General features: G+C 42.4%; 1 protein-coding gene across 2 annotated transcripts in view; it reads left to right on the top strand.

Annotated features, from left to right (window-relative positions):
* The window catches only part of PTDSS1 (phosphatidylserine synthase 1), a 33,370-nt gene extending 25,290 nt beyond the window's left edge, over nt 1-8,080 (top strand). The window contains exons 10-13 of one of the 2 annotated variants that reach the window (XM_068932978.1): nt 1,620-1,719; nt 2,632-2,700; nt 3,252-3,321; nt 4,665-8,080. In XM_068932978.1, coding sequence (XP_068789079.1) covers nt 1,620-1,719; nt 2,632-2,700; nt 3,252-3,321; nt 4,665-4,777 — 352 coding nt within the window. In that variant the 3' untranslated portion in view covers nt 4,778-8,080. The remainder of the gene's footprint in view (nt 1-1,619; nt 1,720-2,631; nt 2,701-3,251; nt 3,322-4,664) is intronic. The other variant, XM_068932979.1, reaches the window with a different exon arrangement.
* Nucleotides 8,081-26,500: the final 18,420 nt, after the last annotated feature.

The raw sequence follows: 26,500 nt of genomic DNA, 5'->3' as shown, positions 1-26,500 counted from the left end.
TAAATTTCTAGAGCTGGAGGTCTGTGTAGTATAAAATAGTATTTATCATCTAAGGTCTGTAGGGCTGTGCTGATTTACCTACACTAATTTTGGATGTGCTCTATAGCTTTTGTCCTAGATAAGCACACAGGAAACTGAGATTCAGAAGTTGTCTTTCATGTGCATATTGGGCCATTGGCCTTGTAGTACCTCGGAACCACCAAAGGAGCAGACTACCAGGGCAGTCTGGTCAAGTATTTCCAGTCCTCTGCTCAAGGAGGACAGGGTTTGCTTACCAGATCAGAAGTGGGCACTTCTGAGAGTCAGCTGGTCCTCTGTTTACAGGCCTTACTGAGTATGCTGTAATTTGTATTCAATAGCACAAAAGCAACTGCAATGTATTCCTTGCTTCAGGACCATCTCTACCATACTAGTGGTTGTCATGCGTACGTTTTTTTAATTCCTCTTTCACTGGGGAGCTGGGGCTCGTCTGCCAAGCGTTAGAGCTACTTTTGGCAGCTCCTTGGTTGTGGAGAGTGCTGGTAGGGAATGTGTCCTCTGGCGTCTAGCTTGGCAGACCAGGAAGCTTGACCTGGTGGTAAGTTTAACTGCACACATTTGAGGAGGAGTGTACATGTGTGTGTTCATGTACAATCTCAAAGTCAGTTAATATTGATCTACTTAAGTATTAAACGCTTATACAATTAGTAGATTTGCTTCAGCTTGAGAAGAGTCAGTGTTCTACATTGTTGCTGCACCAGTAAGTATTATTGTGCTAGGGTTTATGTTAAGAAGATGTGATTTTATATCCAGGACCTATACAAACTGAACATATATCTGTGGCAGGAGATAGAAGCTTTGGATTCATAACCCCTCATCCCACATGAAGCTGTGGGCATGTTTCTCCATATCTTTGGGCCTGAAAAGGTGTAAATATATGGTGGTATCAGAGAGATCTCTCTGATATCAACAGATATATTTATCTGGTGATATCAAAGAGCTGGAGATGCTTGTTTTGATTCTTACAATGCCAGATAGGAAAGTAAATGCTGCAATTTTCCCTCTTAAATTTCTCCGCAAATCTTCTGTTCTGACCTGGGTTTTACACATAAACCAGATCACGAGTGCGCTCTCAGAGATTTGGAATGCCATTAGCATTGATTTTCTTTCTAAATTCCATCTGAAGCAACCAGAGTAGTTACCACCTAAAGACCTATGTAGACCTGTAGTAGATGAGGTTGGTTATGTCTGACAGAAACATTCAAATCACAGTTTCTTAGCTGACCCAACAGGGAGTCTGTTGGTTGCTCAGCATGGAGATGAGACTTAAATCTTGTGATGGCTGAAGCACAGTAGTAGGTGAAAACAGAAACTCTTTGCTGTTGCACACGCTCCTGCTTGTTCCCTGAACAAGCAGAGGCTCAGGGAAGTGTGAACTGCCAGTCTATCACTTTTTGTATGCTGTTTATGCATGTAGAAAGAAAAATACGTTTCCCAAAGAATTTCACTTAGTGCTTCGTTAGAGAGTAGTGCTTGTTTAGAGCTGACAGTCTGAAATTTGGTTTGTGCGCGTATATGTTACATCCCTAGTGTTTGTAACCTTTCTTTTTTTTTTTTCTCTCTCCTTCCTTTACCCACAGGGTTATTGCTTTTCTTGAAGCTATTGTGTGCATAAAGTTTGGACAAGATCTTTTTTCCAAAACACAAATACTGTATGTTGTGTTTTGGCTTCTTTGTGTGGTGAGTGAGATTTTTTTATGTGAAACATAGAGCACAGTGAAAGTGTTGAAAGCTTCTAAATAACTTCCTCTGTGGAACAGTGACAGCAGGGGACTGTTGTGGGGGAATGCTGGTAAAGATGCATGTCCTAGAAAAAGCAAATGTGAGATCATTGAGAACATACTTTGAAGTGACTAGAATAACTCTTTCCTCATGTCTTTACATAGCTGAGTGTACTGGTGTTTTGGAAGGTAGCAATGAAACAAAAGCTAGTTACAGAGCTTTTTATCTTTATGAGAGAAAATACCAGTTCAACTGAGGATAAGTTTGGAGATGCTTCCAATAACTCCTGTTCCTTTCCAGTGGGTTCTAATGAGTGGCACTAATAAATAATGTATGTTGTCTCACACTGACATCTTAAAATTGCATAAGCAACCTTATTGTTTATGATTTTATTCGTAAAACTTCAGAGGAGAAAAAGTATTGAATCGCTTCCCAGATCAGAGCACCACAAAACCAGATACGTAATCCAGCCTGAAGCATGGGGCAGCGGGAAGGGGGAAGGAGAGTTTTTTTTTTTTTCTCACAGCCTTATGTTCCTGATAACGTACCTGCTTACCAAGTGCCTTTGTAGGATGACTAGTATAGTGTGATGAAGGGGGGAAAAATCATATTGACAGTGGATCCTGTGTGTATGTGAGTGGTTTGTATGTATTCTCACGCAGAACTGGTCTGCGTGCCCCAAGATGGCACCATGTATGCATACCCTGAACTTGGAACGCAGGTCTTTTTCATCCTGGTAAAGGTACAGACACAAACAGAGCAGGAAAGTCTCTAAATGCTGAATCTTCAGGGATTCGAATGTCCTTGAACCGGCAAAGAATTTGTGAAAAGTTTTACAGATATTTTTTATTTTCCTTCTCCCTTGTTTAGGCCTTTACAACTTTCCTGTGTTTATATGGTATGGTTTGGTACGCGGAATACTACGGCCACCGAGAGAAGGTACTTTATTAGGAAGTCTTTTTAAATTTTATACAGGAGTTAAACTGCAAAGCTCCTATGCGTTTGAATTCTTTACCAAAGCTAGCGTACATGGGGAGAGGGGGATGGTCCAGAGTCCAGCTGAAGTCAGTAGAAAGAACTCTGAATTCAGCAGGCGTTGGACAGATCCCAAATTACACTGTGACTTCTAAAGAATGCTGTCCTCTTAGAGTGCTGTCCTCTTAGTTACTCAAAATGGGGCTGTAATTTTAGCAAAGCATTCAGGGAGAAATAGTTAGCTAATGTCCCCATTATGTAGGTGGAACGCTAGAAGAATATTAAAAATACTTCATTACACAACAGATCACTTGACATATTATGTTCTTGTCGTATCATAATGTTGTACCTCTTAACCAGGAAGGAAAGAGACTTAAGTATTGGCGGAGCGTTTTGTCAGGACTTCTGCCATAGTTTAAATTTACAAGTCTAATAGCAAACTTTATCTGGACAAGAGAAGCACCAATCACAAGAACCAACATCCTAATGACATGTGTCCCTCTTGGTTTTTGCAGACCTTGTCAGAAAGTGAAGACAGCCCATACAGTCCAGATGCTTCCTGGCTTCATTCTAAATTCAGTAGAGGTATTGGCACCTTTGCATGTACATTCTTAAAGTGGTAATATTGGAATTAAGGGTCAGCACTAGGAAACAAGGCTTGAGAAACTTACCTTGGAGACAAGTTCTTTTACTTAGAAATCCCTGCAGCAGCTATGCAGATAAATCATCTATAAGGCTGTCTATTTTTACTGCCTTTTTTCTTCTAACTCTTTAAAATATATTTATTTTTTAATGAGGGAACTTCATTTTCTGCTGCTATTCCAGACCATCCTTGTAGATTGAGGGGATTATGCATTTCATAACTGTTCTGAACAGATTTTCTCCCTGAATATTCCGTATTTGATTTTAAGTAAACACTTGAATGTGAAGTGTGCTTCTATTCCTACCTGTTAAGGAGTAGTGAAGAATGTGCCCTGTGACTTATGTTCTTATTGGCGCTTATCTAGCCAGTGCAGTGCTGATAATCGTGAACAGCTTTGTCTGTCCTAGGCAAAGGCAGCTCACTTCTCTGACTTCTTTTCCCTACACTGGAGGTCGGTTAAGTTACTTGTCTCCTCCTTTACCTCTTCAGTGTGGACTTACCTATTGGAAAAGAACAAGAAACTACCTCTATCAGAGCTTATACTCCAGGTGTATTTGTATTGTTTAAAAGTATTTCCAATTTATTATATGCTTGAAAAGCACCTATGCAGCAAAATTCTTTATATTTCATATGTGAATTTTCTAGATGCTGGTGTTAATTTATTCTCAGTTTAATAAGTTGGTAGATTTTTATATTTTGGAGAAAATATGCTTTCATTCAAAATATATTTTTTCCAATTTGATATGGCAGGCGAATCTGGCCTAGGAACTCCTTGTTCTCTGATTTTTATCTGCTGCCTCATTAGTTGCAAACTTTAGTTTCTTTTGTGTTTTTCTCTTGAACGTTTGTTTCAGCCTATGTTTTCTCCCTTTGCTTTCTCAGAATTAAATGTGAGATACGATGTGAAAAATTGAAAACAAGAAATATACAAGAAATTCCAGTATTTCTGTGACCCCACTTTCTCAGTTCTTAATTTCTGATAGTAGTATCTGCCAGTAATAAGTTTGGAGATTTAAATTATTGATGCCACTTGAAACGGAGGATGTTTCCCTGTTTTATTCTGCTCTAGCAAACTTCTGATATTTTGAGGAATGAATTGTACAGAAGTCTTAAGAACTGCTTTTTTAAATGAGGCCACTAGATGGAGTGCAAGTACCAACCAGGTCATAGTAGCCTGAGCTAATCCCTACTGTAAAGGTTGTAGCTCTAGAAAACCTTACTACCTTTAAATCAAGAGCTTGTGAATGCCAAATGTATGTATGTCAAAAAACTGTTTATTTCTCAGCAGGCGCTGACAACAGTCCGCCAAAACATTCAGTCAATAATGAAAGCCATTCATCTAGAAGGAGGAATCGTCACTCCAAATCAAAAGTAACCAATGGAATTGGCAAGAAATAAGAAGAGTCTCGAAGACGTCCTGCAGCGTGACTAGAGATGGCAGAGGAAATTGGACCTGACTCTGACTTTCTGAGTGGGAGATTGATTTTAAATTTAAAATTTAGAAGAGGAGCTGTTGAGGAAAGCGGCCAGCTTTTCAGCAACCAACAGGGCCTAGTATCTTTCAAGATGGAGCCACTAGTGTATTGCAAATCATTGCCTGCTGTCACTTGCCATTCACTGAATTAAATCTAATTTCTTCAGCATGTGGCACCAAAAGCTAATGAAGAGTGTGCTGGAAAGAAAAATAGTTTTGTTGTAGCAGGTGCACACTGTTTTATCTTCAGGTGTTACAAGTGAGTTTTTATTATCTTAGTTGAGGACATAAACACAAAGGTTAGTAAACTGATAAGCAGTTGGCATGGTTGGTTGGATTTTATTATTTTACTGTGTTTTTGTTTAGTTGTTGTCTAGAAAAGTACGCAGTCTTTTGACGAAAAGCACCTCTGCCCTTCTTTCACAGTCTGACAACTAAACTTTTCCATTCAGCAGTTAGTGAGTATACGAAAATTCCATACTTGTATCCAGCTACTTACTTTTATTTAAAGGCTCTTTCAACCTGGTGACAGGGTTTTACCAGCTAAGAGATGGGTCCATGTTTCTTGCAAAGGACGTGAATTGACTTTCAAATATGGCTCTTTTGTTCTGTATTTTCCTTCTGCTTGATTGTTACATGTTCTATTTCTTTAAGCTTTTTAAAAATATCTATATGAAAACCTGTTGGAAAGTAAAGAGGGCTGTGCCTCCTGCCCTCAGGGACAGATGTCACGTCATTTAGTTAATTTTTCTTTTTTACGGAGATGTGTGTTGCATCTTGAAGTGCAAGTTAGCAGATGTGTCATTCTTTCAGCTGTACTGCATTTTGTACAGAGTTCCTCTCCACTCTCCTTTGATTTGCCTCTGCCTCAGCTGGAACGAAGAAATCCCGACTCCTTTGATTTTTAGAAACTGCTTTGAAGGCTCTGATACCCTACCAAGCCTGATGAGGAGCAGTTTTTCACTGAAGTTAAGTTGCTTACTACTCCTATAAACAAATCTCTGAAGACACTGCTGTAGTGTTCGGTGTCTAAGGGATAGCATGATACTACTGTGATATACCACGTTGTTTTGATATTTCCTAACATGCAATCAGATAACCAGCAGCAAAGTGACTCCCTTGTATAGATTTTTCTGGAAACATACTAATTCTGACCTCTAGCAAAGAGGATGATTTTCCAGCAGTGAGCAAAGTGGTTAAGTCAGAGGTCAATTGCAAGACCTGATTGCAAGAGCAATCAGTTTGTGTATTATGTTAGCAAAACACTTTTGTGCCAACTAGATTTTTGGGATTCATGGGGTTTGGAGAGGTGGATAGGTTAAGCAAGGATAAATAATATCCAGTAGTCACTAGTTTTCATAATAAACCAGGATTTCCTTTTTCTATGAATAATGTTAACGGTAATTTGCCATAGAGTATGTACTAAAAAATAATGCAGCAGAGAATTTATACAAGTGTATGATACTGTAAATAGAAAAATGTAGCCCATGTAACCCATAAAATTCATATGTGCCACAGATTATCAACATTTTCAATGCACTTACAGTGTTGCTGCTGAACTCCTCAGAGGCCCTGTGTTTCCCATCACCCCTTTCAATCAAACACAGTGTGTACAATTTCAGAACTAACTTTTAATGGAAGCTGCTATTGTCATTGTTGCTACAGTGACATTAAATGTTACATAAGAAATATGATAGGAACATTTTCAGACTTTCCTGCAAATATTCTGCTTTCATTCATATTGGCAATTCATTTATATTGTCTTTGTCTGTGGTGCGCTATGTATTGATGAATGTATTTGTAGCTTTCTTTGAATATTCAGACTTGTTAATTTTTTATTGTCTTGGTTAATACCTCAGTCTATGTAAGACTGAAGATCGGCATTGTAAATTTTCTATTGATTCAATACCAAAGCAAGAGGTTGGAAGTTTAATGGTTTAGATATTTTAAGTACTGTTGTTTTTAAAGGTGAGAGCCTGTTTTGTACTGCAAAGTGTATATGCACCAATTGTGTATGCAAAGCTTACCTGTGCAAGCAGGTGCTGAAGTGCAATGTCTCCTTGCCTGTGTATGGTGGGAACAAACACACATTTTGTAAATGCAGAACTAGCGCTCGCGCTACTGAGTTGCACCCTCAAAATATTAAAAAGGCAAATATGAATGTCATCTTGTTGGAAGTTGACTTCTGTATGCTATTACAACAGCACAGGCCTTGAAGAAATGTTGTTTGACAGCACATTTTAAATATTTCCCATGATGCTTTTTTACTTTAATTTTTTTTTCCTTTTTTTTTTTTTTTACTCCTTTCAAAGGAGAGAGGGCTAGGGAGGGGGGGCAACTAAGTAAATGTGTCAAGTGCGCTTTGGAAAATGGCACTTCCTGTCCTTTCTCAGCAGTTCTGGCTGGAATTCACGTGTGTTCTCGCAAGTCCTCTGCTGACTGACAACTGCATTTTCTGCCCCATCTTCTTTGGAAGTGAACTTTGCGCAGGCGGACGTGGGAAAGGTGCTTTTGATCACTGCTGTAAATCTGAAGTGATCCCAATTTTATCATTTACTGCACTATTGCTGAACTTTGTATGTGTGTAACACCTAAAATGACAAATCACTGTGCTGTTTAGTAACTAGCATCCATGTATGAATTCTGCTGCTTGAACAGTATTTTGTAATAGTCACGGATGCACTGTCCTCTTTCTAACTACTTGTTCTATCGCATTCTCTCCTTCTTACTTTCCTGCTTCTAATGTTCTTTTCTCTGTCCTCTAGTGATCGCCCCCTCTGCTGTTGAGAGGTCTGAATTTGCCCTCCAGAGGCTGTCCATGAGTAATGTCAGTCATTGAAGGGAGGCTAATTCAAGGCAGCATGGCATAAGCAGAGGATAGTGACAAGAACTTTTAAAGTAGTGGATGAAGTAGAAATGGAGAGTTTTAAGATGCAGATATGAAGATCTAGCCATGAATACTGGATTCCAGTATTAAAGTTGCTATATAGATCATATACAGTATCTAATCAAATATTTAGAGTGTGATTTCAACCAGAACTTTTGTTACTCTTTTCTGAAGACAGTCATTTGATGTTCCAGTAGTTAAAACTTTACTTTTTACCATGTTATCACAAGAGGACACAGGTGTAACCATGTATTTAATAGTTTGGAATAGAGTTGCTCTGTATTGATTGCAAAGTATTGTATTTTGCAATAACTCAGTAAATCAACCCATGTCACCGGTATGTGTGTTTGTCTGTACCTGCAAGGCATAGGAAATGATTACATACTACCTTAAGAGACTATTACATTTTATTTTCTATTGCACACTGACTAATTCAGTGGTTCCTTATCAATGTATAGTGCACACTGAGGTTTTGCTGTAATTTATTATTTTTGGAGCAGTAGATCTGAAAATCTGAACAGTGATAATATGCCCTCTGCTTCTTTTCAGGATTCTAGTGTACAGGATAACTCTGCCTTAAATTTAGTTATTCTTTTTCTGTTTTACTGTTGAATGGGAGAATTGAGTTGCAGAATGGTCTCATGACAGACCTGCGCCAAAAAAAAAACCAAACAGACTTCCCGTAAAAGAATAATAAAACAGGTTATTAGCAAGTAACTAACCTTATTAGGTCATGCTTTACTTAGCACCAGTTCTGCCTGCCCCTAGCTCTTTCTGGAGTTACTGAGATTCCTTTCACACTTCTCGGCACACGTGGGTCCAGAAAGGCATATCAGAAAGCATGAAGATAGTTAGATGGTTTCCATTCTTACACTAGCTCTTCACATTTTATATGGTAAATCAAGGTAATAATTGGCCTAGAATTGGGAATTCAATGCATAAACTATCAGAATGGCCCTGGGGATGCAGTTTGGATCTGGAAGAAGAACAAATACTTAGTTTCTTTCCATTTTTCTGGAGGATGCTAAACACTGTTGCCTTGACAATGTACAGTTTGCTATACATGCACAGAACATCTTAAGAACAGGTATTGTTCTTTTGCAGTGTTTGCAGCCTTCTGCAGTGTTGTTTTTCACGTGTCTATTTATTATGGACAGCTGCCGAGTAGAATTTATCCAAGTTCCCTCAAAATCGGGTAAGTGAAATCTCTTTCATCTTTAAAGTCATGGTTCTCTCATAGGACTTGGGCGACTGATTTGGGATCAAATTTTATTTCCAGCTCCTTCCTAAGTGTCTTTATTTGGATTGTATCTTAATGTTTCCACCATCTCTCGAAAAGAAATAAGGACTGGTCTCTCATGGTTGGGCATTTTTTGTCTCACAAGGGAGCAGTTCCTGCTGCCCTCCACAGTCTTAATTACATTCTGGTAAGACCAAGTGAAGCTTTGCTTCAGTTCAGGGAGAAAAAAAAAGAAAGTCTGGGAAAGAATGTAAACTGTAAACATTGAATTCCTATAATCAGCAAAAATGTAAGTGCCAGACTATACTAAGCATACACATGGGTTTAATTTTCATAGTTTTCATGGGTCTCAGCTTGCAGATGAACATGAAATAACTGGATGACTTCTTTAATATTTTTTGGAGTAGGGGAATTTACAGCAGTAGCATTCCCATGGACCTGATCCAAAGCATATTCTGCAACTGTTGTACCTTCAATTCCATATTTCAGTGGTTCTTGCTGAAAAAATGCATAAAATATTTGTGTATATGTATGTGTGTATACGTATATATCTACCAAGTGAACTTTCTCATCAAAATGCTCAGTGCCTATTTGAGTGCTGTCTCTCTGTGACAGTGGCTACTGTGTGTGTGAACGTTTGCAAACATATAAGTGTGTGTATGTACATGCACAATGTCTAGGGCAATAGGCATTGATCTCACTTGTAGCCTCTAGGTGATGCTATAACACAAACACAAAAACGTGACCTGAATTTTCAAATGTTGCTTCTAATTTGGGGCTACTAGCGTTAGCCACCCTGGCTCGATTTTAAAGACTTTATAACTCCTGTTAACTTAATGACATGTGCCATACACACAGGGCTGCAAAGTGCCTGTGTTGTCAAACTTGCTGCGGAACAACCAAAGGAAAATAAAATCAAATGAGTAGCTTTGAGGAGGCTTTTAATTAAAATGTTAAATGACAGCTCTAGTCTTTGGAAAGCAAGAGCAAAAGTTCTATTTTGGTTTCTACCAAACATGCACACTACCAATTTGTTGTCAAAGTACCTTCCCTGGTGGAAGGAAGCACAAATCTGTCCAGAAGCTCCTCAGGAGAAAGCTGTGGGCAGGATCCTTCTGGCTTTGGATTGTATCTTACCACTGTTACCATTGCCCTTTGTGTGGGGCACGGAGGTGGGACAGGATGACCACTGTTTTAAAAGGTTGTTTGGTGTTGCTTCCAGGAATTCTGCTGGACCAGGCCACAATCCCCAGTACTGCATGCTCTTGTAGGAGTCTGAATTTCTGGCAGTAGTAATGAAGCCGTGATTGTGTCTGCTTGTTCAGATAAGGCTGTCCCTCATCCTTTCAGTCCTGTTTGGGGAACTGAAGCTGCTGTGTGCAAATTATTGCTGCATGTCTTTATATGGCTCAAAATTTGAGAAAGGATCAATATGCTTCAGTAAGTATATAGAACTTTATACCATCTGCAAAGAAGTCCCGTTTTTCCCATTAAAGGCCAATAGATGCTGAGTATTGTTTAAAGGTTTGGAAAATCCTCTTAGCCACAGAAACCTCAACAGGGCACCTGACTTTTAGCGGTTACTACGGTTTCTAGGTGTTAACACTGAGATGTTCTCATCAGCCTAGGAAAAGAAGTCCACTTATTTTGTGTGTGGTCAGCTGAGAGAAGAAATCACAGCCCTCACTTCTTGCAGGAGGAAACAGAGTCCTTACTCTTCTGAATTTTATTCTGTACAGGGTCACCACCGATAGAAACCTATGATGGCTTTGTTGTAGCCTAGCTTCAGTACTTGCTCTCACAAAACTGTCAATGGAGAGGAAAGAGAATACAGTGAAAAGTACCGCTAAAGGAAATATATTTCCATCAATCAAATACACGATCTGGAGGAAGACCAGGACCTTTCATTAACTTAGCTCGAGCATTGCATTTATTTTTCTCTTTATGTGCTGTAAGAGCAGTAGGTGACACAAAATGATGCTTTAAATATTATTTCTACCTTTCAGCTGACTTCAACATATTTGGATCACAAAACATATTTGGATCACAAATTTGGATCAACACATTCCATTTGCCCACATTTGAAATACGTTTGGATTAGCAGAACGGAGACTAGGGGGAAAAAAAACTGATGCCTTAGAGCTGAGTGGAAATTTCCTGGTGACATGTTCTCTAAATATCCCAAAATATCTCTCAGACTCGAGTGTCTTGAGATCTCTGTGTTCCTCTTGTTTACTCCAGGTTTAGGCAGCACATGCCTATCATTCAGTCCCATTGCTTTTCACAGTTGTGGTAATGTGAGTGCTAATAATGATTTTTCATGCTGTGGAGTTTTCTTCTTACATCACTTCAATGTCAAAGGAATTTCTTTGAAACAATGCGTAGGACATTGCAAACTTGACGGGGGTAGTGATCAGTAAGTTCATGTTAAAGATTAGAAATCTTTAGACAAAGGGTGAGTGGCTTGCCTATGTTTCCTCAGGAAGCTGGAGACAAAGACAAGAATGGGATCCCAGACCCTCAGTTCCCATGCTGTAACCACAAAATTATCATGGGGTTTACTAAAAAAATGCTTCTGTAGTAAATCCAAGTATGTCATCCATGTCTCAATTCCTAAAATGAAAACATACTGCATTACGTAAAGAGGAAACGAGTGAGATGACCCCCCCATTTATATATTCTGGACTTCACTGTTATTTTGCTAGGTTACCTCAATTTACCTGCCTTTTCCAATGAGCTTTCATGACCAATAACTTGGCTGTTGTTTTAAAATTAGTATTTACTAAAGGTAGGTAAATGTGAAGGGGGAAACAGGAGAACTTCAGACTCCAGTTTTTAGTGGACATAGCCCTCTGTCACTCTGGCTGCTCTGCGATCCATGCTTCTGCTGTACAAAAGCAGGTTACAGCACTGGGGTTCCGAACAAGCTGCTCTGTGCTTTTCTCATTAAAAATTTTAGAGTCTGATACGTTCAACTTTCCTTGATCCCAAGCAATCAAATAGGCAGTCAGTTTTGTATTCTTCACATTTCACCAATTCCAAGGGATAGCAGTTGAATCAGGGCTACAGAAGGAGCAGTAGCCAGTTTGAGAGCAGGATTCTCATGCTGTTTTTGAATCAGAACCGATTCTATAGCAAAATCTTAGCCCTTTGGAAGACTAATGTCCATTGTTAGCCCCTGCGTACATAGAAAATAGTAGTTGGAACTGTTTTAAAATAAACAGCATGAGAAACTCTGTCTTAATCTCATGGGTTCCTTGCTGTTTGTTTGGGCACGTGATGTGCTGTACCCATTCTCACTGCACAGAGCCACGTACTCTTGTTGAGATGTTCTACATCTGTCTTGAGGTGAGAGATTATTTTAGACCTTTTACATCTATCAGGACCTTATTTTTTTCATGAAGCCAGAATTACTTTGTCTCTCATCTTACTTACTGCACAGTTTCCTCACTGTGGGTCTCCATAGCGATTATCTTCTTGCATATTTGACCACCTGACTTCCATCCTAGAAAGTTTCCAGTGAACCTTTCTGAGAAAAGCTGCTGTGATTTGCTGATAGCACAACCTCCTGTATCTGTCAGTGCAGCAAAGCTTTCAGATTTAGTTCTCAGCCACTGATGCCTGGTTGGTTATAAAGGGAAAGGAGGTGTGAATATTAGTATTTTCGGTACAATTATGAATCTAACTAAGGCTGTAGCTCCAGAGGCATGAATTTGTGCAAGGCTCTGGTGAACTACCATCCCAGCTGTCCATGAATGCAGCCTAAGGACTTAGAAACAGGTGACTATGAATACTCCTTGTGTGCCACTGACTGTCAAAACTGGCATGTAAACCATGCTAAGTACACAGGCCATGAGTCCACACCAGATAACCACAGTATTTCCAAGCAACTGCGGACTCAAAAGCATAGTGCTATAAACAAACTGCAACCAGCAAGCAATTGCTTCTCAAGACATTGATGTCTGCAGCGCCCAAAGCTGAGATCAGGCAAGCTTCTGGCCACCACATAAATTTAAATATTTTTTCTTTTTTTTTTTTTCCAATGAGCAACCCCATGCTGTTGAGAAACTTGTTTCATGTTTGTTTGTTGTGCCCAGGCTTGCATTGCCTTCTTGCACCTGCATGAGTAAACTTCATAATTTGCAGAACCAGGCAATTTGGCATAGCCCTGTACTGCCACCAGTACCAGGACTTTAAGCGCCTCATGCCTTTGGTTTTGTATTTATTAAAATTGCTGGCTGGGCTGCTGTTCTGTGCATCATGCTGTTCTTGCTGTTACGTTAATAAAAGTAAATGAGATAAAAACGCAAGTGAGTTTGTACCAGGTTAAAAAGTTAAAACTTCTGCTCTTTAAGTACTGCCCTAGAAGCTGTCAGGCCCTGGTGTTTGGTTCCGTCAGGCACGCTCTTCTGACTTGACAGGGCAGAGATCCTTCATCAAGCACTAACTAGTTTTTGTACTTGATAACAGGATGCCATCTACTTGAAGAAAGAAACCCAAACATACTCTTTCTGTTTCTGACCAGGGTTGCTGACTCATATCTATCCTTCTTTCAGTGGACTAAAGTGATCTTACAAGGTTTCACCTTTCAGTGGCGACAGAGGAAAGTGATATCCCAGAGAGAGTCTGGTTCAGCCTCTGCTCTCCTTTTCCGCTCACAGTTGTTTCTTATTCATCTTCCTCAGCAGCCACTCTCTCTCCTTAAAGCCACTGGAGGCATAGATTCGTGTCAACTTGAGACAGTTGACAGAAGTGCCTAAATTAGGTGTAGAGTCACCATAGGCTTCCTTGTTGGTCAATAACGGCCAATATTCAGTAGGCACCTTCAAACCGCTAGGCAGATAGATGAGTTAAATCATGCTCTGAAGTTGCAGCTGACTCCAGAAGGAGCGTCCGCTGGTAGCAGCAGAAGTGTAGGTACACCAGGCTTCTCATCTAGGCACCTCCTGAAATGCCTAAATGAGAAGGGATGAGTCCAGTCCTTTGTCCTGAGTTGATCCATTATCTGAGCCATCCATCTCTTTCCCTGATTAGTCCTCACAGTGTGATGCTGTCTTCCAGTGGTCTAAAGAGCCTGTCGCACGTGATAGCCACCTTTCCACTCATACCGTTCTGGCAATCGACACAAAGCTCTCAAAGTTCTCAGCTGTGAAACCCAGAGCGCACGCTTGGACTGTTGTGTCCGTCTGCAGTGGGTATTGGAGCAAGCAGAAATACCATACTTTAATGACAAATAATTCCTGTCTGACAGGGTAGTGTGTAATCAATGCCCCACTACTGCTGTTACAGTCACCCCTCTTCACTATGACACTGTCTGCATGTAGGATGCCGCTGGTAGTCTGAGCCCGTTGAAGGACCAAAAAGGAAAATAATGGACCTGTGTTCGGAATGAAGTTATCGCTCACCTTCTTTCTTACTCTACCTGCTAGATTTGAGACTGTTTTCCCACTAGTATGAAAAGCTGTATTCAGCATAAGAAAATATGAGACAAACTTTTCTTTCCTTCTTCTCTGAACTATCTCAAAATGTAATTCATATTCCCCAGTTTCTTTCTTCAGGAGCTAGCTACAGCTGCTAGAAGAGGGTTAAACAATTGCACTAGGAAGCAGAGAACTTTTATCATAGCAAACAAAGTAGGATTAACGCACACATAATCCCCTTACAAAGCAACTTGCCTTCCAACTCCCGTGCATAAAAATAAAAAAAGGATCCGACCACTGTTATTTTTCTCATATCTAATTCGAGAACAATAGAGCACATTACGTAATTAAAATGTTCACCTTTAAGGTGCTTAAAAGCAAGGCTGCTGGCAGATATATAATTAGCTCCAGTTAGCTTCCCACTTGTTTACTTCAGTTAATTTATCCAGGGTGGGGTCTTTGGGTTTGGAGCTTTATTTAGAATACATTTTGTTGTTGCATAAGGTAATGTAGTGGAATAGGCTGGAACCAAAGATAAAAAAATAGAAAAATGATAATTTCCTGAGCCAGCAGACACACTAATATAGGGAATTCGGGTCCTCTTTGTTATGCCATCTGCAGGTGCTGGCAGTTTATTTTTTGTCATGACTGCATTTTTTAATAGATTGGGTAGGGTCACCCCGTTGAACCACGTTACTGTTTTTTGTATGTTGTTTTTCTTACACAGAGGGCCCAGTCTTCTCTGCCTGTCTTTGCACATAACATATAAAGTAGTGTTTTTCATCTTTCTTTAATGATTTAGATGATTTAAACACATGCAAAACTAGGCACTCCTAGACCACGTGACCATTTTGAGAAGAGGGAACAAGCCATTTTGTGTAGGTCTTTACATGTACCACCAGATAAAAACTAGCCTTATATTATGAGGCTTCACTTACTATTTGTATGTGCTCCCTTTTTTTTTGCCCACATGAATGGGAATGTGTGTGGAGGACCTAAACAAAGGGATTTTTGCATGGTTTCATATGCCACCTTCGGATAATCTACAGAAGAGGGTTTGCCGAAGGGCAAAGGGTGCAGGCTGACGCACAGGACGCAGGACAGGCCGTCTCCTCCAGAGACCTCGGCAGGTCGATGGGGAGAGGCAGCAGGAGAGAGAATGATAGGCGCAGGCTGCAGTTAACATCTCCCTCTCTTGGAGCTATAGAAAGCACTGCACATGAGTCAGGACATTCATTTTACTTGTTTCTTATAGGGTGTTGAAAAAAAAAAACCTGGCAGCACTAGGAAAACAGATCTTGGGGAATCATTTGCATGATTTTGTTCTGATGTTATGTGTGAATGAGTTGCTCTGCAGAAGAGCCCACAAACAGCATTTATGATCTGAATAAGGCATATGGGAGATGGGAAGATAATGACTGACAGAGGAGAGGAGGGTAAAATACCATTTATTGTTATATTGACATTTTTGTGAACAAGATAAAGGAAGTGAGCCTTTAAAGTGTGAAACCTCCAGCACTTGCAATGATAGGCAGTGCCTACAGAAATCAGCTCAGGGGATCTGTTTCTCTCGCTAGGCTGTCTTTGAAGGTTTGGGGGTGTTTTGCTTTCAGCTGAAATACTTCCCCCCCAGGGAGATATTCCTGCCCTTCTAATCTTGCCTGCTGATCTGAGCTACACCCCTATTTTTGTAGGAGTTTCTGTATTCCCATGGCAGACAATGATAAAACCCTTTTTTTTTGACACAGTATAAATGACTATACTTCCCTGTAGATCTTGAGTTGAACAGCCACAGGAGGCTGAGCCTGTCAGCAAAGGAGCTCCCTCATTGCTTTTGCTTCCTTGGTGAAGTGTTGGTTTCATGGCTCCTGACAAGTGCATCTTGATATAAAAATCATGTGTGCAACTCCACATTTTTTTTGCATTTTTTTGGAAAACTTCTCCTTCCCGTCTTCTCTCTCCTGCTTAGGGACTGAGGAATAAACCCGCCCTGTGCAAGCTTCTCTGACAAACCCAGAACTCCACCTTCTTTCCAGGAAGTGCATACATTTTCAGTGACCAGCCGATGTTCCAGTGGCCTTTGACAGACCAAAGATCCTAAAAGCGCTACTTGATCACATCCTGAATCCACCTGCTTTCCAATGGTCACACAGCTGGAATGAATCTAGCAGGAGGCCACCAAAGCTGGTGGAATTGTACCAAAAATGGATCTATCCATTTAAGTGACTCTAAGGCCAAGTCACTCAAATTACCTTTTTATGCACATAGTTGACTAGGCTTTTTAAGCACCAGGTTCTCGCTGGGAGCAAGTCGCCTAATACATATTGGCACCTGGGCCCTGTGAAACAACCCGTATCACAGCAAAGTGTCTCCAATAATACCAAAATTACAGATTCAAGGGGGACAGTTTTATCAGCTCCCCCAGCTTACAGCTACATAAAAACTTTTTCCTTGCAGGGCAGCTGCCAGCTTTTCTGCGCCTGCCCAAGAGAGGGACGTGCGGGAGTGCAGCACGCCGAGCGCGCGAGAAGAGCGTGGGCCCTGCTCTGCTGCACGGCTGCGGAGCCAGCGCGCGGCCGGCATCCGGGGATGTCGCTGCCCGGCTGCTGCTCCCCCTCTCAGCTGGCGGCCAGGCAAGCATATGGGACTCTCCAGCTCGACTCGGGCAACGTTTACAGGGGTGGGAAGAGGACAAATCCCAGACATATGGTGTTCCCCCTTTTTCGTATCCTCTAATCATTCCTCTCTGGCAGCCCGTGCATGACCTCTAGCAAGTCCACATCAGCTAATCGGCTCTCACAGAGCACCCAGAGTGTCTCTGGCCCCAGCTGGTCCTCACCAAGCAGCGAAGGACGTTGCAGAGCATGGGGCTTGTCGGAGAAACCCCCGGGCTCCCCCGGCTTCCTCATGCAGAGAGGGTGCAAGCTGCATGCGCAGCCACTTCAAAGGCGCCCAGTGTCCCCGGCGGACAGGCTCTCCCCGACGCTCCTTTCCGCACTGCGTAAGTGGACTGGGATCATCCGAGGTTTTTGCGCCTCTGTGTTACAGCTCTACAAACCCTGGTGTGCACAGCAACGAGGTGAGTAATGGAAAGCCCTCCTCTGAAAGGCTTTGCCGCTGTTTGATTTGTGGGATGCTGGAGCCCTGCAGCTCCAGTTAACACCTCATGTCTGAAGACTTTTAGAGTGGTAGTTCAGTGTACATGCTGTCCTCCACGAAAAGGAGAACAAACCGCAGTGTGACTTGCTGGAGTCACAGAGGTAAAGGCAAGTCCATGAGTTTCGTCCTCTCCAAAGTGCACTTGCAGATGATTTTCCAGGTCAGCCATGTGCTGTTCGCACCCTTTGTCAGACCAGGGCTGTGCCCACCCCTGCAGGGCAGTGTCATAGGGATGGAGACCCCAAAAAGCAGGTTGTAATTATTCTCCAAGCCTCTCAGAGGCTGCAGAAAAGAAACAGAGCGCAAAGCTAGCTACTTCCAATACTGTGATTATTGGATATCTACAGCTGAGAGGAGTCAAGGACGCACAGCTCAAGGGAGAAATACCCATGTGAAAAGCCACGTCAGAGCAGGAACTTCAAGCCACATCTCCAGACCAGAAACTCCGGAGCTTGGAAGACTGACTGGGAAATGAGATGTGAGGTAGCAATTGTGTTTATTTATCATTGTAAAGATCTGCCTCACCCTCTGACTTCACCCTTCCTGTAGTAGCTGGGTCACCCTGACCTAATTTTCAGACAATATTTTTGGATTTTATGGCGCCAGGATGAAGTGTGAGTAAGTAAGAGCACAGAGGGCTCTTGGTCACTTTCTAAAGTAGAGGTGGGCTTGGATTCAGTTCTGGAGAACAACTTGGTGAAAAAAGACATAAACCACATTTTTTTTCCCCTAGTCCTGGAGTACAGCCTTTTCTTAACAAAACCCATTGTTTCGTAGTTGGTCCATAACAGGTTCCACTGGTGTATGACTGAAACCACACAGAAAGTGTGTGCACGTAAGATGGTGAGACTGGAAAAATCTAACTGGTGGTTTCCCATTTAAACTAAATCTCTTCCTCACAAGCAAGGATAAAGGTTAACTCAGCTGTGCAAACTACTTTATATTCAGCTGCACATGGCTGTAAATTCTACCTTTTGTTCCTGACAAATATGACATATGGTATTTGTTCTGAAAATTCACTGTTTCTCAGACAAAATCTTTCCCGCTGTCCCATGTCTCTAAGATGTGGAATTTTACGTGGAAGAGGGATAGTACAGAAGGATGGTCAGGCTGCACGAGAATGAAAAAGCGCCTGGGATATGGCGGTATCTTATTTCCTTCTTAATTCTTGTGAAACTCTTCATATTTTCACAGAATCACAGAATCACAGAATGGTTTAGGTTGGAAGGGACCTCTGGAGATCATCTAGTCCAACCTCCCTGCTCAAGCAGGGTCACCTAAAGCATATTGCCCAGGATCACATCCAGACGGGTTTTGAATATCTCCAGCGAAGGAGACTCCACTACCTCTCTGGGCAACCTGTTCCAATGCTCTGTCACCCTCACAGTGAAGAAGTTTTTTCTCAGGTTCAGATGGAACTTCCTGTGGTTCAGTTTGTGCCCATTGCCTCTTGTCCTGTCACTGGGCACCACGGAGAAGAGGCTGGCCTCCTCCTCTTGACACTCCCCCTTCAGATGCTTATACACGTTGATGAGATCGCCTCTCAGTCTTCTCTTCTCCAGGCTGAACAGGCCCAGCTCTTGCAGTCTTTCTTCATAGGAGAAGTGCTCCAGCCCTCTACTCATCTTGGTAGCCCTCCGCTGGACTCTCTCCAGGAGTGCCATGTCTCTCTTGTACTGGGGAGCCCAGAACTGGACACAGTACTCCAGGGGAGGCCTCCCCAAGGCTGAGGAGAGGGGCAGGATCACCTCCCTCCACCTGCTGGCAACACTCTTCTTCATGCATCCCAGGAGACCATTGGCCTTCTTGGCCACAAGGTTAACTTGTTGTCCACCAGCACTCCCAGGTCCTTCTCTGCAGAGCTACTTTGGTGAAACGCAAGCCATAAAAAAATTGTTCTTCTGATCTGTTGAGAGCAAAGGGAAAACATCCTCTAGTGAGAGAGTAAACAGGACAGTGGTGGATTCAGCCAGTGACAGAAAACTTGTGTAAAGTCCTTTTCCAGCTTAGAGATTTGATTCAAATATGGGAGACGTCATGACTTTGAGCTGTTATTCAAAGGTGTAGCATATTTTTTCAGCTCCCTTCCCTATATTGCTTTGTCTTTGTCGTGGGTGTGAGGGCTTGGCATACAGACTTTCTTAACTCACCAGAGAGACCCACCCAGCTTCCCCGTACTGCTGGCTGTTGCTAAAGAGCATCTATCATGACCAGCATATCACAGAACTTACTTATCTTACAATTTTTGGTCACCTATATCAGACATACATGAACAGCTGTGCTCAGTTACTCAGCCAACTTTGCCACTGCACAAAAGAGCTAGTTTAAATGGGTCTGCCACTCTATGAAGAATTTTTTAAGGATCGAAAATTTCACTTTTGAAAGGTTCCCCACACACAAATAGGCAGACTCTGGCACCCATTTCTTCTGGAATTATTAGCTCTTTTTTGTAAACATTGTGAAATGACCTGCATAATGTCAGTCAGACAAACCATTCTTAGACTATTTTTACTTGAGCTTGGGAAATAGTGGAATTCTCCATGTGAATATTTTATATTGTGCTGTCAGAAAATGCATATATACACACACACACACACACACACACACACACACACACACACACACATATGTATATGTATATATAAATGAACATTTGCAAATCATTTTCCTGCCTCTGTGAGCTGGGAAAATAAGGAAGAAAAGTTATGGGATAATATTATGATGTTGGCCACAGAACTATTTTGGGATTATCCAGAATAATATTCTCTGCTGCCCTCCGTATAGAAGAGCTGACTACACTCTACCGGTTCCAAAGTTTCTCTTCTTAAACACAGGACTAAGCCACATACTCAGAACTGAGAAGCACAGGAGAAATGGAAAAGCTATTCCAGAACTGGGCAGTTGACAATGGGATCTTGAAAAATGATTTGCTTTGATTCAACATAATTTCTTCTTCCTCCACTCTAGACAGGGCTCTGCTAGGAAACGGTTTGGTCCAGTGTGGTTGAACCAGCTGTTGACATCCCAGCCAGTTCCTGAACCAGCTAAAAAATAACTAGAAACTGCTTTCAGCAAGCTCTGCTTTCCTAAGCAGTGCTGCCTCCTCAACAAGGCAATACGTTGCCTGTAATCCAATCTACAGGTAGCTTATTCCTGCTGTGGCCTCGAGCAGGCGTCTATCTCCTGGCCCCATGCAAAGCCCTGGTTGTACAGCGCCATGGTGCTACCTATGCCTCCAGACGTCATTGTCCCTGAGCATAGGGATCTTACAGTGACACTGGTAGAATTGCACGTACTAGTTTAATGAGTCCCATATGAGACAGGGCAATCACTGGATGGTTTGTATCAGCACTTTTGGACAGTCGAGACCCAGCATCTGTCAGCCTGGTAGTTCAGTTGCAGCTGAGCGTTTTGCGGTTGCATGTCAGGTGCACCATTTTTGAAAGCACCACAAAAGTGAGGCACTTTCCTGGGAAGCCAGAGAAGAAATCTAATCTGCGAATGACTCTCTGGGAGTGTATTTATTCAGTCAGGGAAACTCTCCTGATAGGGGTACAGCTGTACTGGGAAAACCTTGTGGTGTACTAGGCTAGTAACACAAATGTGAACCAAATCAGCCACACTGTGTTTCTGATGTTCCTCGGCTAAACCACTAGACTTCTGCTAACATATTCTTCATCTCGAACCAGGTCTCTTTGCAGACCTGGCCAACACAGTCGTGGCTGGCTGACATCTTTGACTAAGAAAAAAATCAGGGCGCTTAGGACACCTACTCAGGAGACATTGGTGCTATTCTTTCATCTTGGTGTTCAGTGTGGCTAACCCGCTCTGAACACCAGAGCCAGCCAACAGGCACCCCTCTGCTCAAAGATGAGGTAAATTCAGCTCTTGAAATAAGGGCCTTTGCTCCCTTTAGCTGTTTCTGGGAGTCCTTTCCCCACATCCTCACCTCTAATAAAACGGATAACATTTCAAAGCAGCAGGGCAACACTGCGGCCTTCTTTTCTTTATGGAGAAGCGATATGTGGTGGCCCCTGCTCTCCTCGCTCTTCTGTGCTGTTGCTTGCAAAGCTGATCTGGACTGCGTAGAGCTAGTTTTTTTCTGAATTGCTGTTAGCTGCTATCAGCTCCCGGCTGACTCACTGTGCACCATCCCAGCAATTGCACTGGCCCAGGGTGGCATGCAGGGTGGCAGGGGGCACAAGCAGCGTACCACGAAACCCCTCAGCCAGTCTCACCAGCAGCACAAAGACCTGAGTTCAAGTCCGCCCTGCCACATGGCTCTGCTGCTAATCCCATGGACCCAGCAGAAGACCTGGGGCCTGACCTGTTGTTTTAGTAGTATAAGCACAAGCCCAGAGAGAGCTCACCCCAACGTTGTGTCCCCCCATCGCACCTGAGACGGGGACACCTGTGGCCAGCGTGCTTGTGGTCCCTGCGCGGCGGTGATGGCCCCATCATGCAGTCCTTCAGCGATCCTTCTCGCTTACATGTGTTACAAACTCTTCTCTGATGATTAGATAATAGGAATTGCCCATTTACTTTTATTTCAATTGTGTGACTGGATCAAAGGATATACGCTCTCTTTGCTTCAATTACGAGTTATGGTCTAATATAGTCCAGATGGCTATTTCATCTCAGCTTTTATATTTATTCGCGGCCTTTCTATTTAACTTTCCTAAAACAAATACTCACTGGAAGGCATATATTAATTCAGGGACAAGAGCTGCCTCAATCAATATGTCGAGGTTAAGTTTCTATACCACTATAGGTCCTATGTACATAATTTCTATTTTTATTACCACACTGCTAGCCTCAAATATATGAGCAATTTCTTTAAAGAGTTTACTTTGGCTTTTTCCTAAATTTAAACAAATTACGTCTCTCCTGATTATTAGGTTTACAATATGCAGATATTCTTTCATTGACCTTTCAGTTAAACCCTTCTGCAAACTTTGGCAGAATATTAGCAAATTTGCCAAAAAATCAAGCAGCTGAAATGTTTGCCAATGTTACATTGCGCTGCCTCTGACCATGGCTCAGGTGCCCAGCAGAGGATAAAATCTGTTATTGAATTTATCTCTAATTCTGCAACCAATATGTGAACAAAAAAGGAAGTGGAAAAGCTTGAAAGAGAGACCAATAACAGAAAATACTGAGACCGTGACAGTTTACATCTATGTCTTCTTTTAAAGGAAAGGCAAGGAACGCTGGGTGTTGGGAATCGTCTTGGAGCCTGTTGCTGGAGTTGCAGAGAGTCAGAGCGTGGAGCATGGAGATGTTACAGGAATACAACTGCCGGCCAGCAGGAGCACCCGGAGCGCAGGAGCCTGGCCAAAGAGCTGGGCTCCAACAGAGAAACGTGCGGGTGTGGCGCAGGGGATGTGGGAAGTTACCGTTTAATCTTTCTGGCTTTTGATTTGGACTTTTGGTTCTTGTTTGGATAACGGGATTGCAATTCCTCTCGGTGCACTTATAATAAGAACATCTGAAACTCAGCTGCAGCCAGGCAACAGACTTTCATTTCATGTAATCTGATTTTAGCCTCAATGATTAGCTGTTCTGTTGTCGATGGCAAAATCTAATTGTCATTGTAGTTTCTCTTCTGGAGCCAATACGTGCAAACATCTTATAAGCAAGATTTTGTCTCACGCCTTCTCTTTGCAAGTAATGCATCCCAAGGCATTAGCAAAAAGCAACGTTCAGAGCAGAGGTGATTTCAGTTTTAAGTGTGATGAAGCTGGTAGCGATCACTGGTAGCAATCTTTTTCTGTTGCATAAAATGGACACAATGAGCTGCCTTTTAATATTCTGGGCGTTAAATGATGGCCTGAAAACCTGACAGATTTTTGTATTTTAGGATTCCTCATATAAACCTACTTGTCATGACATATTTTAAATTAAGAACCAGATTCTCTACAGTATAGTTTTATGTCTATGTGCGACCTCTCTAGAAATCAGTGTGAAACTGAGACTAGATGGGTTGTTCTCCTCCTGGCAAATTTTCACTGGAAATTTCCTCCAGAGTCTCTTGTTTTTTGGGTTTTTTTTAAAAAGAGAAAATAGTTTTCAGCAGATTTTTCCTCCCTTGCAAATCAATTAAATCTAAAAGCCTTTTAAAAATTGACAGTTGGCTGAAATACAAAACCTCAGACTAGAAGGAAAAGGAGACTGCAGAGGTAGTATCAAGAGAAGTTTCTTCTAATTCCACTTTCCTTTTAGTTGGACTTCTGCCCCAAGTGAAGCTTTAGCTTTAAAACTGTAGCTCAGCCTGCAGGCTCATTGGTGCTCCCGGGAGAAACAATGCCATTCTTTTCCCTGGCTGAAAACACAAATAAAATGCCACCGTTAGCAATGCAGTGGAAAGCTGGAGGAAAGACAGCCTGCTTTGTCCTGCGTAAGGGGACAGCATGGCTAACACCATGCATCCACAAAATGCCTTTGGACTCTCCTGCCACGGAGCTCTCTTTGAGATACCCTACGCACTTCAGCTGACCTGGCGTAACAGCAAGTTACAAGTGACCCTCAGGCTGTGCTTCAAACAAAATTCCCCCAAACCTGCATGTGAGAAAGAACGTGCTTTCCAGCGAAATGACCTCAGATTAACTGGAAAAGTGGGAACAGTACACAATCACTCTCAATACGCTGGCATAAGAGTTTGTCTCCACAAATTAAAGTCCACCCATTTGTCAATATTTCTCCAATTTTGCCCGTAGGATTTTTAGGCCATCTGTGCGCTTGCTTAACAGGCACTGGGACACGTTAGCTGGCAGAGGGGAGTGCAAATGTTCACCACTGCCCGGATAGGAGGAGAGCAGTACTTGCTGGGCCGTGCACCCTCCCCACTCGCCTGCTGAAACTGCTAGATAGCTAAACTACTCCAAAAGTTGCTAATCAGTCCAAATGAAGCCCCTTGTTTATTTATAAAGGGAAGTCATGTGTGGGGCTGGCCTCAGGCACTTGGCCTTGAACCTTGCTGGAGCCTCAAGAGTTTGTGGACCTCCGCAGGCCTGGCCTGCCCATTTGCCCCATCAGTTTGGTGGTAATTGCCACGCGCAGGCAGGAGTCCGTGCGGGCCAGTTGCCTTTGGGTGGACCCAGCGGCTCACGTCTGCATGAAGCGGCAGCTCCCGATTGCTCCGTGGGCTCCCTGTTGCCCTCCGCCACAGCTGGGCTCATCATGGCCACGAGGCATCCGTCAGGGTGGAGGTGTGTGCAGAGGGGCCGTGGGAGAAGGAAGAGAAACAAGATAGGAGATGGGCTTTTGAGGCCTTAGGAGAGAATCGTCCCAAAGGAAGGACAGCAGGTTGTTTCACTTCGAAACCTGCACTGGCAAAGGGCTCAGCAAAGAGTCTCAATTTATAAATGCAAACTATAGCTTGACTTCTGAGTCACCATGTATACCATGGGTGGGACAAATACTTTCAGCTATAAGAAGAACTGCTAATTAGTCAATTTTCTGAGTAAACAATAAATGAGCATGTTAAGTTAAAATCTGACCACAAATTTGCTGGTCAGAATTTCTGTCCCTTAAATAACATCTTTGGGAACATGCATATCATTTTCCAGATCTCTTTCCAGACTTGCCCATTCCAAACCAACTGGTACTTTTGAGGGTGTAGTCTCACACAGACCCAGCAGCACATGGGGAACAGCAGAGCATTTTCAGTTTCACTCATGTGTCCTTGCATTAACAGCTGGAAACTTCTGCAAAAACTTGCATGATAACTATTTGATGTGTTCTGCACACATATCTGCAATAAGCCTATAGAAATCTAATAAATGCTAATACTGCTGAAGAGGGGAGCCAGGTTTCTTCTTGTTTTGTGTTCTATCTTGGATTCACTTACCTTTATTGCTGTGATTTTCTTTTCTCTGTTTTAATTCAACCCCATAGGCCATCTTTAGCCTAATTACTGACAACCGATTTAATCAATGTTATAGAGATGAACTCTGAGATATTCTGTCCCAATAATGTGAGCTTTCTGGGGCTGACAACCAGTTGTAACATACCCCACTTAATTTTTATTTTCTATTTATTTTTGTAGCGTTAAGAGATGATGCTCTTTATACGTGGATTGTTTTTGGACAGCAACAGGAAACCACATGGTTTTGAGAGTGTTTTCATCATTGTTTTTAATAAATGTTACTGTAGTGCTAGATGGGAATTTAGCTCATGATGTGTTGGTTTGGAAATGAGGCGGCCGTCAATTCTGCGCCCAGCTCGGCCGCATAGGCTGTAATGCAGTCGTCCTCTCTGGTAGCTCTGTGCAGAATAAGATGTTACCAGCACTGTGCTAAGAGACTGGAAGCAAAGTGGATCGTCAGCAAGTGTGTTGGGTGCAGTAGCTTAGGAGGGGAGGGGACCCTGTTCTGCCACCATAAACGTGTTTCTGGCACCCACTTTCACTTGGGTCTCACCACATGACGCTGTGTCACATAGACTTGATCGCTCTCTTGACCCTCCCGTGTTGTTTAGAAAATCCTTCAGAGACCCATTTTTCACAGCATGTTTCCACTGTGTCCCCCTAAAAGTGAAATGATTCCCCTGGTTATACGAAAGAAGGTCCACTGGCAACCCAGTTGCCTAGTCTGGCCTATGAGCTGTCAGGAGCAGGGCATCCCCACCAGGGCAGCACCATGCTTGCACCGGGGCAGGCCGGAGGCCGGGCTGGGGAGCCTGGCTCCATCCTGCTGGGTGCTGATGGGGAAAGCAACATGTGGGCAGTGGTGCTACAGTAGAGATGTCACTAGCTATTCTGGCAGGAGAGCTGTATCTAGGAAGCATTAATTTTAGCAGCAGGAAGTGACCTTTATGGAAGGGGAAGTACATGGGGAGCTTTGAGTAAAAGGCATATGACTACTAAGGAGTGTGATTACTTCCGAATCTCAAAATAAATGAAAGTGGCTTGTATATTTTCTTTCTTTGGTGGTAGTTATAG

Source organism: Struthio camelus, chromosome 2 (genome assembly GCF_040807025.1).
Source record: "Struthio camelus isolate bStrCam1 chromosome 2, bStrCam1.hap1, whole genome shotgun sequence".
Lineage (NCBI taxonomy): Eukaryota > Metazoa > Chordata > Aves > Struthioniformes > Struthionidae > Struthio > Struthio camelus.
The sequence above is the reverse complement of the archived record's forward strand: the minus strand, read 5'-3'. Positions and strand labels throughout refer to the sequence as shown.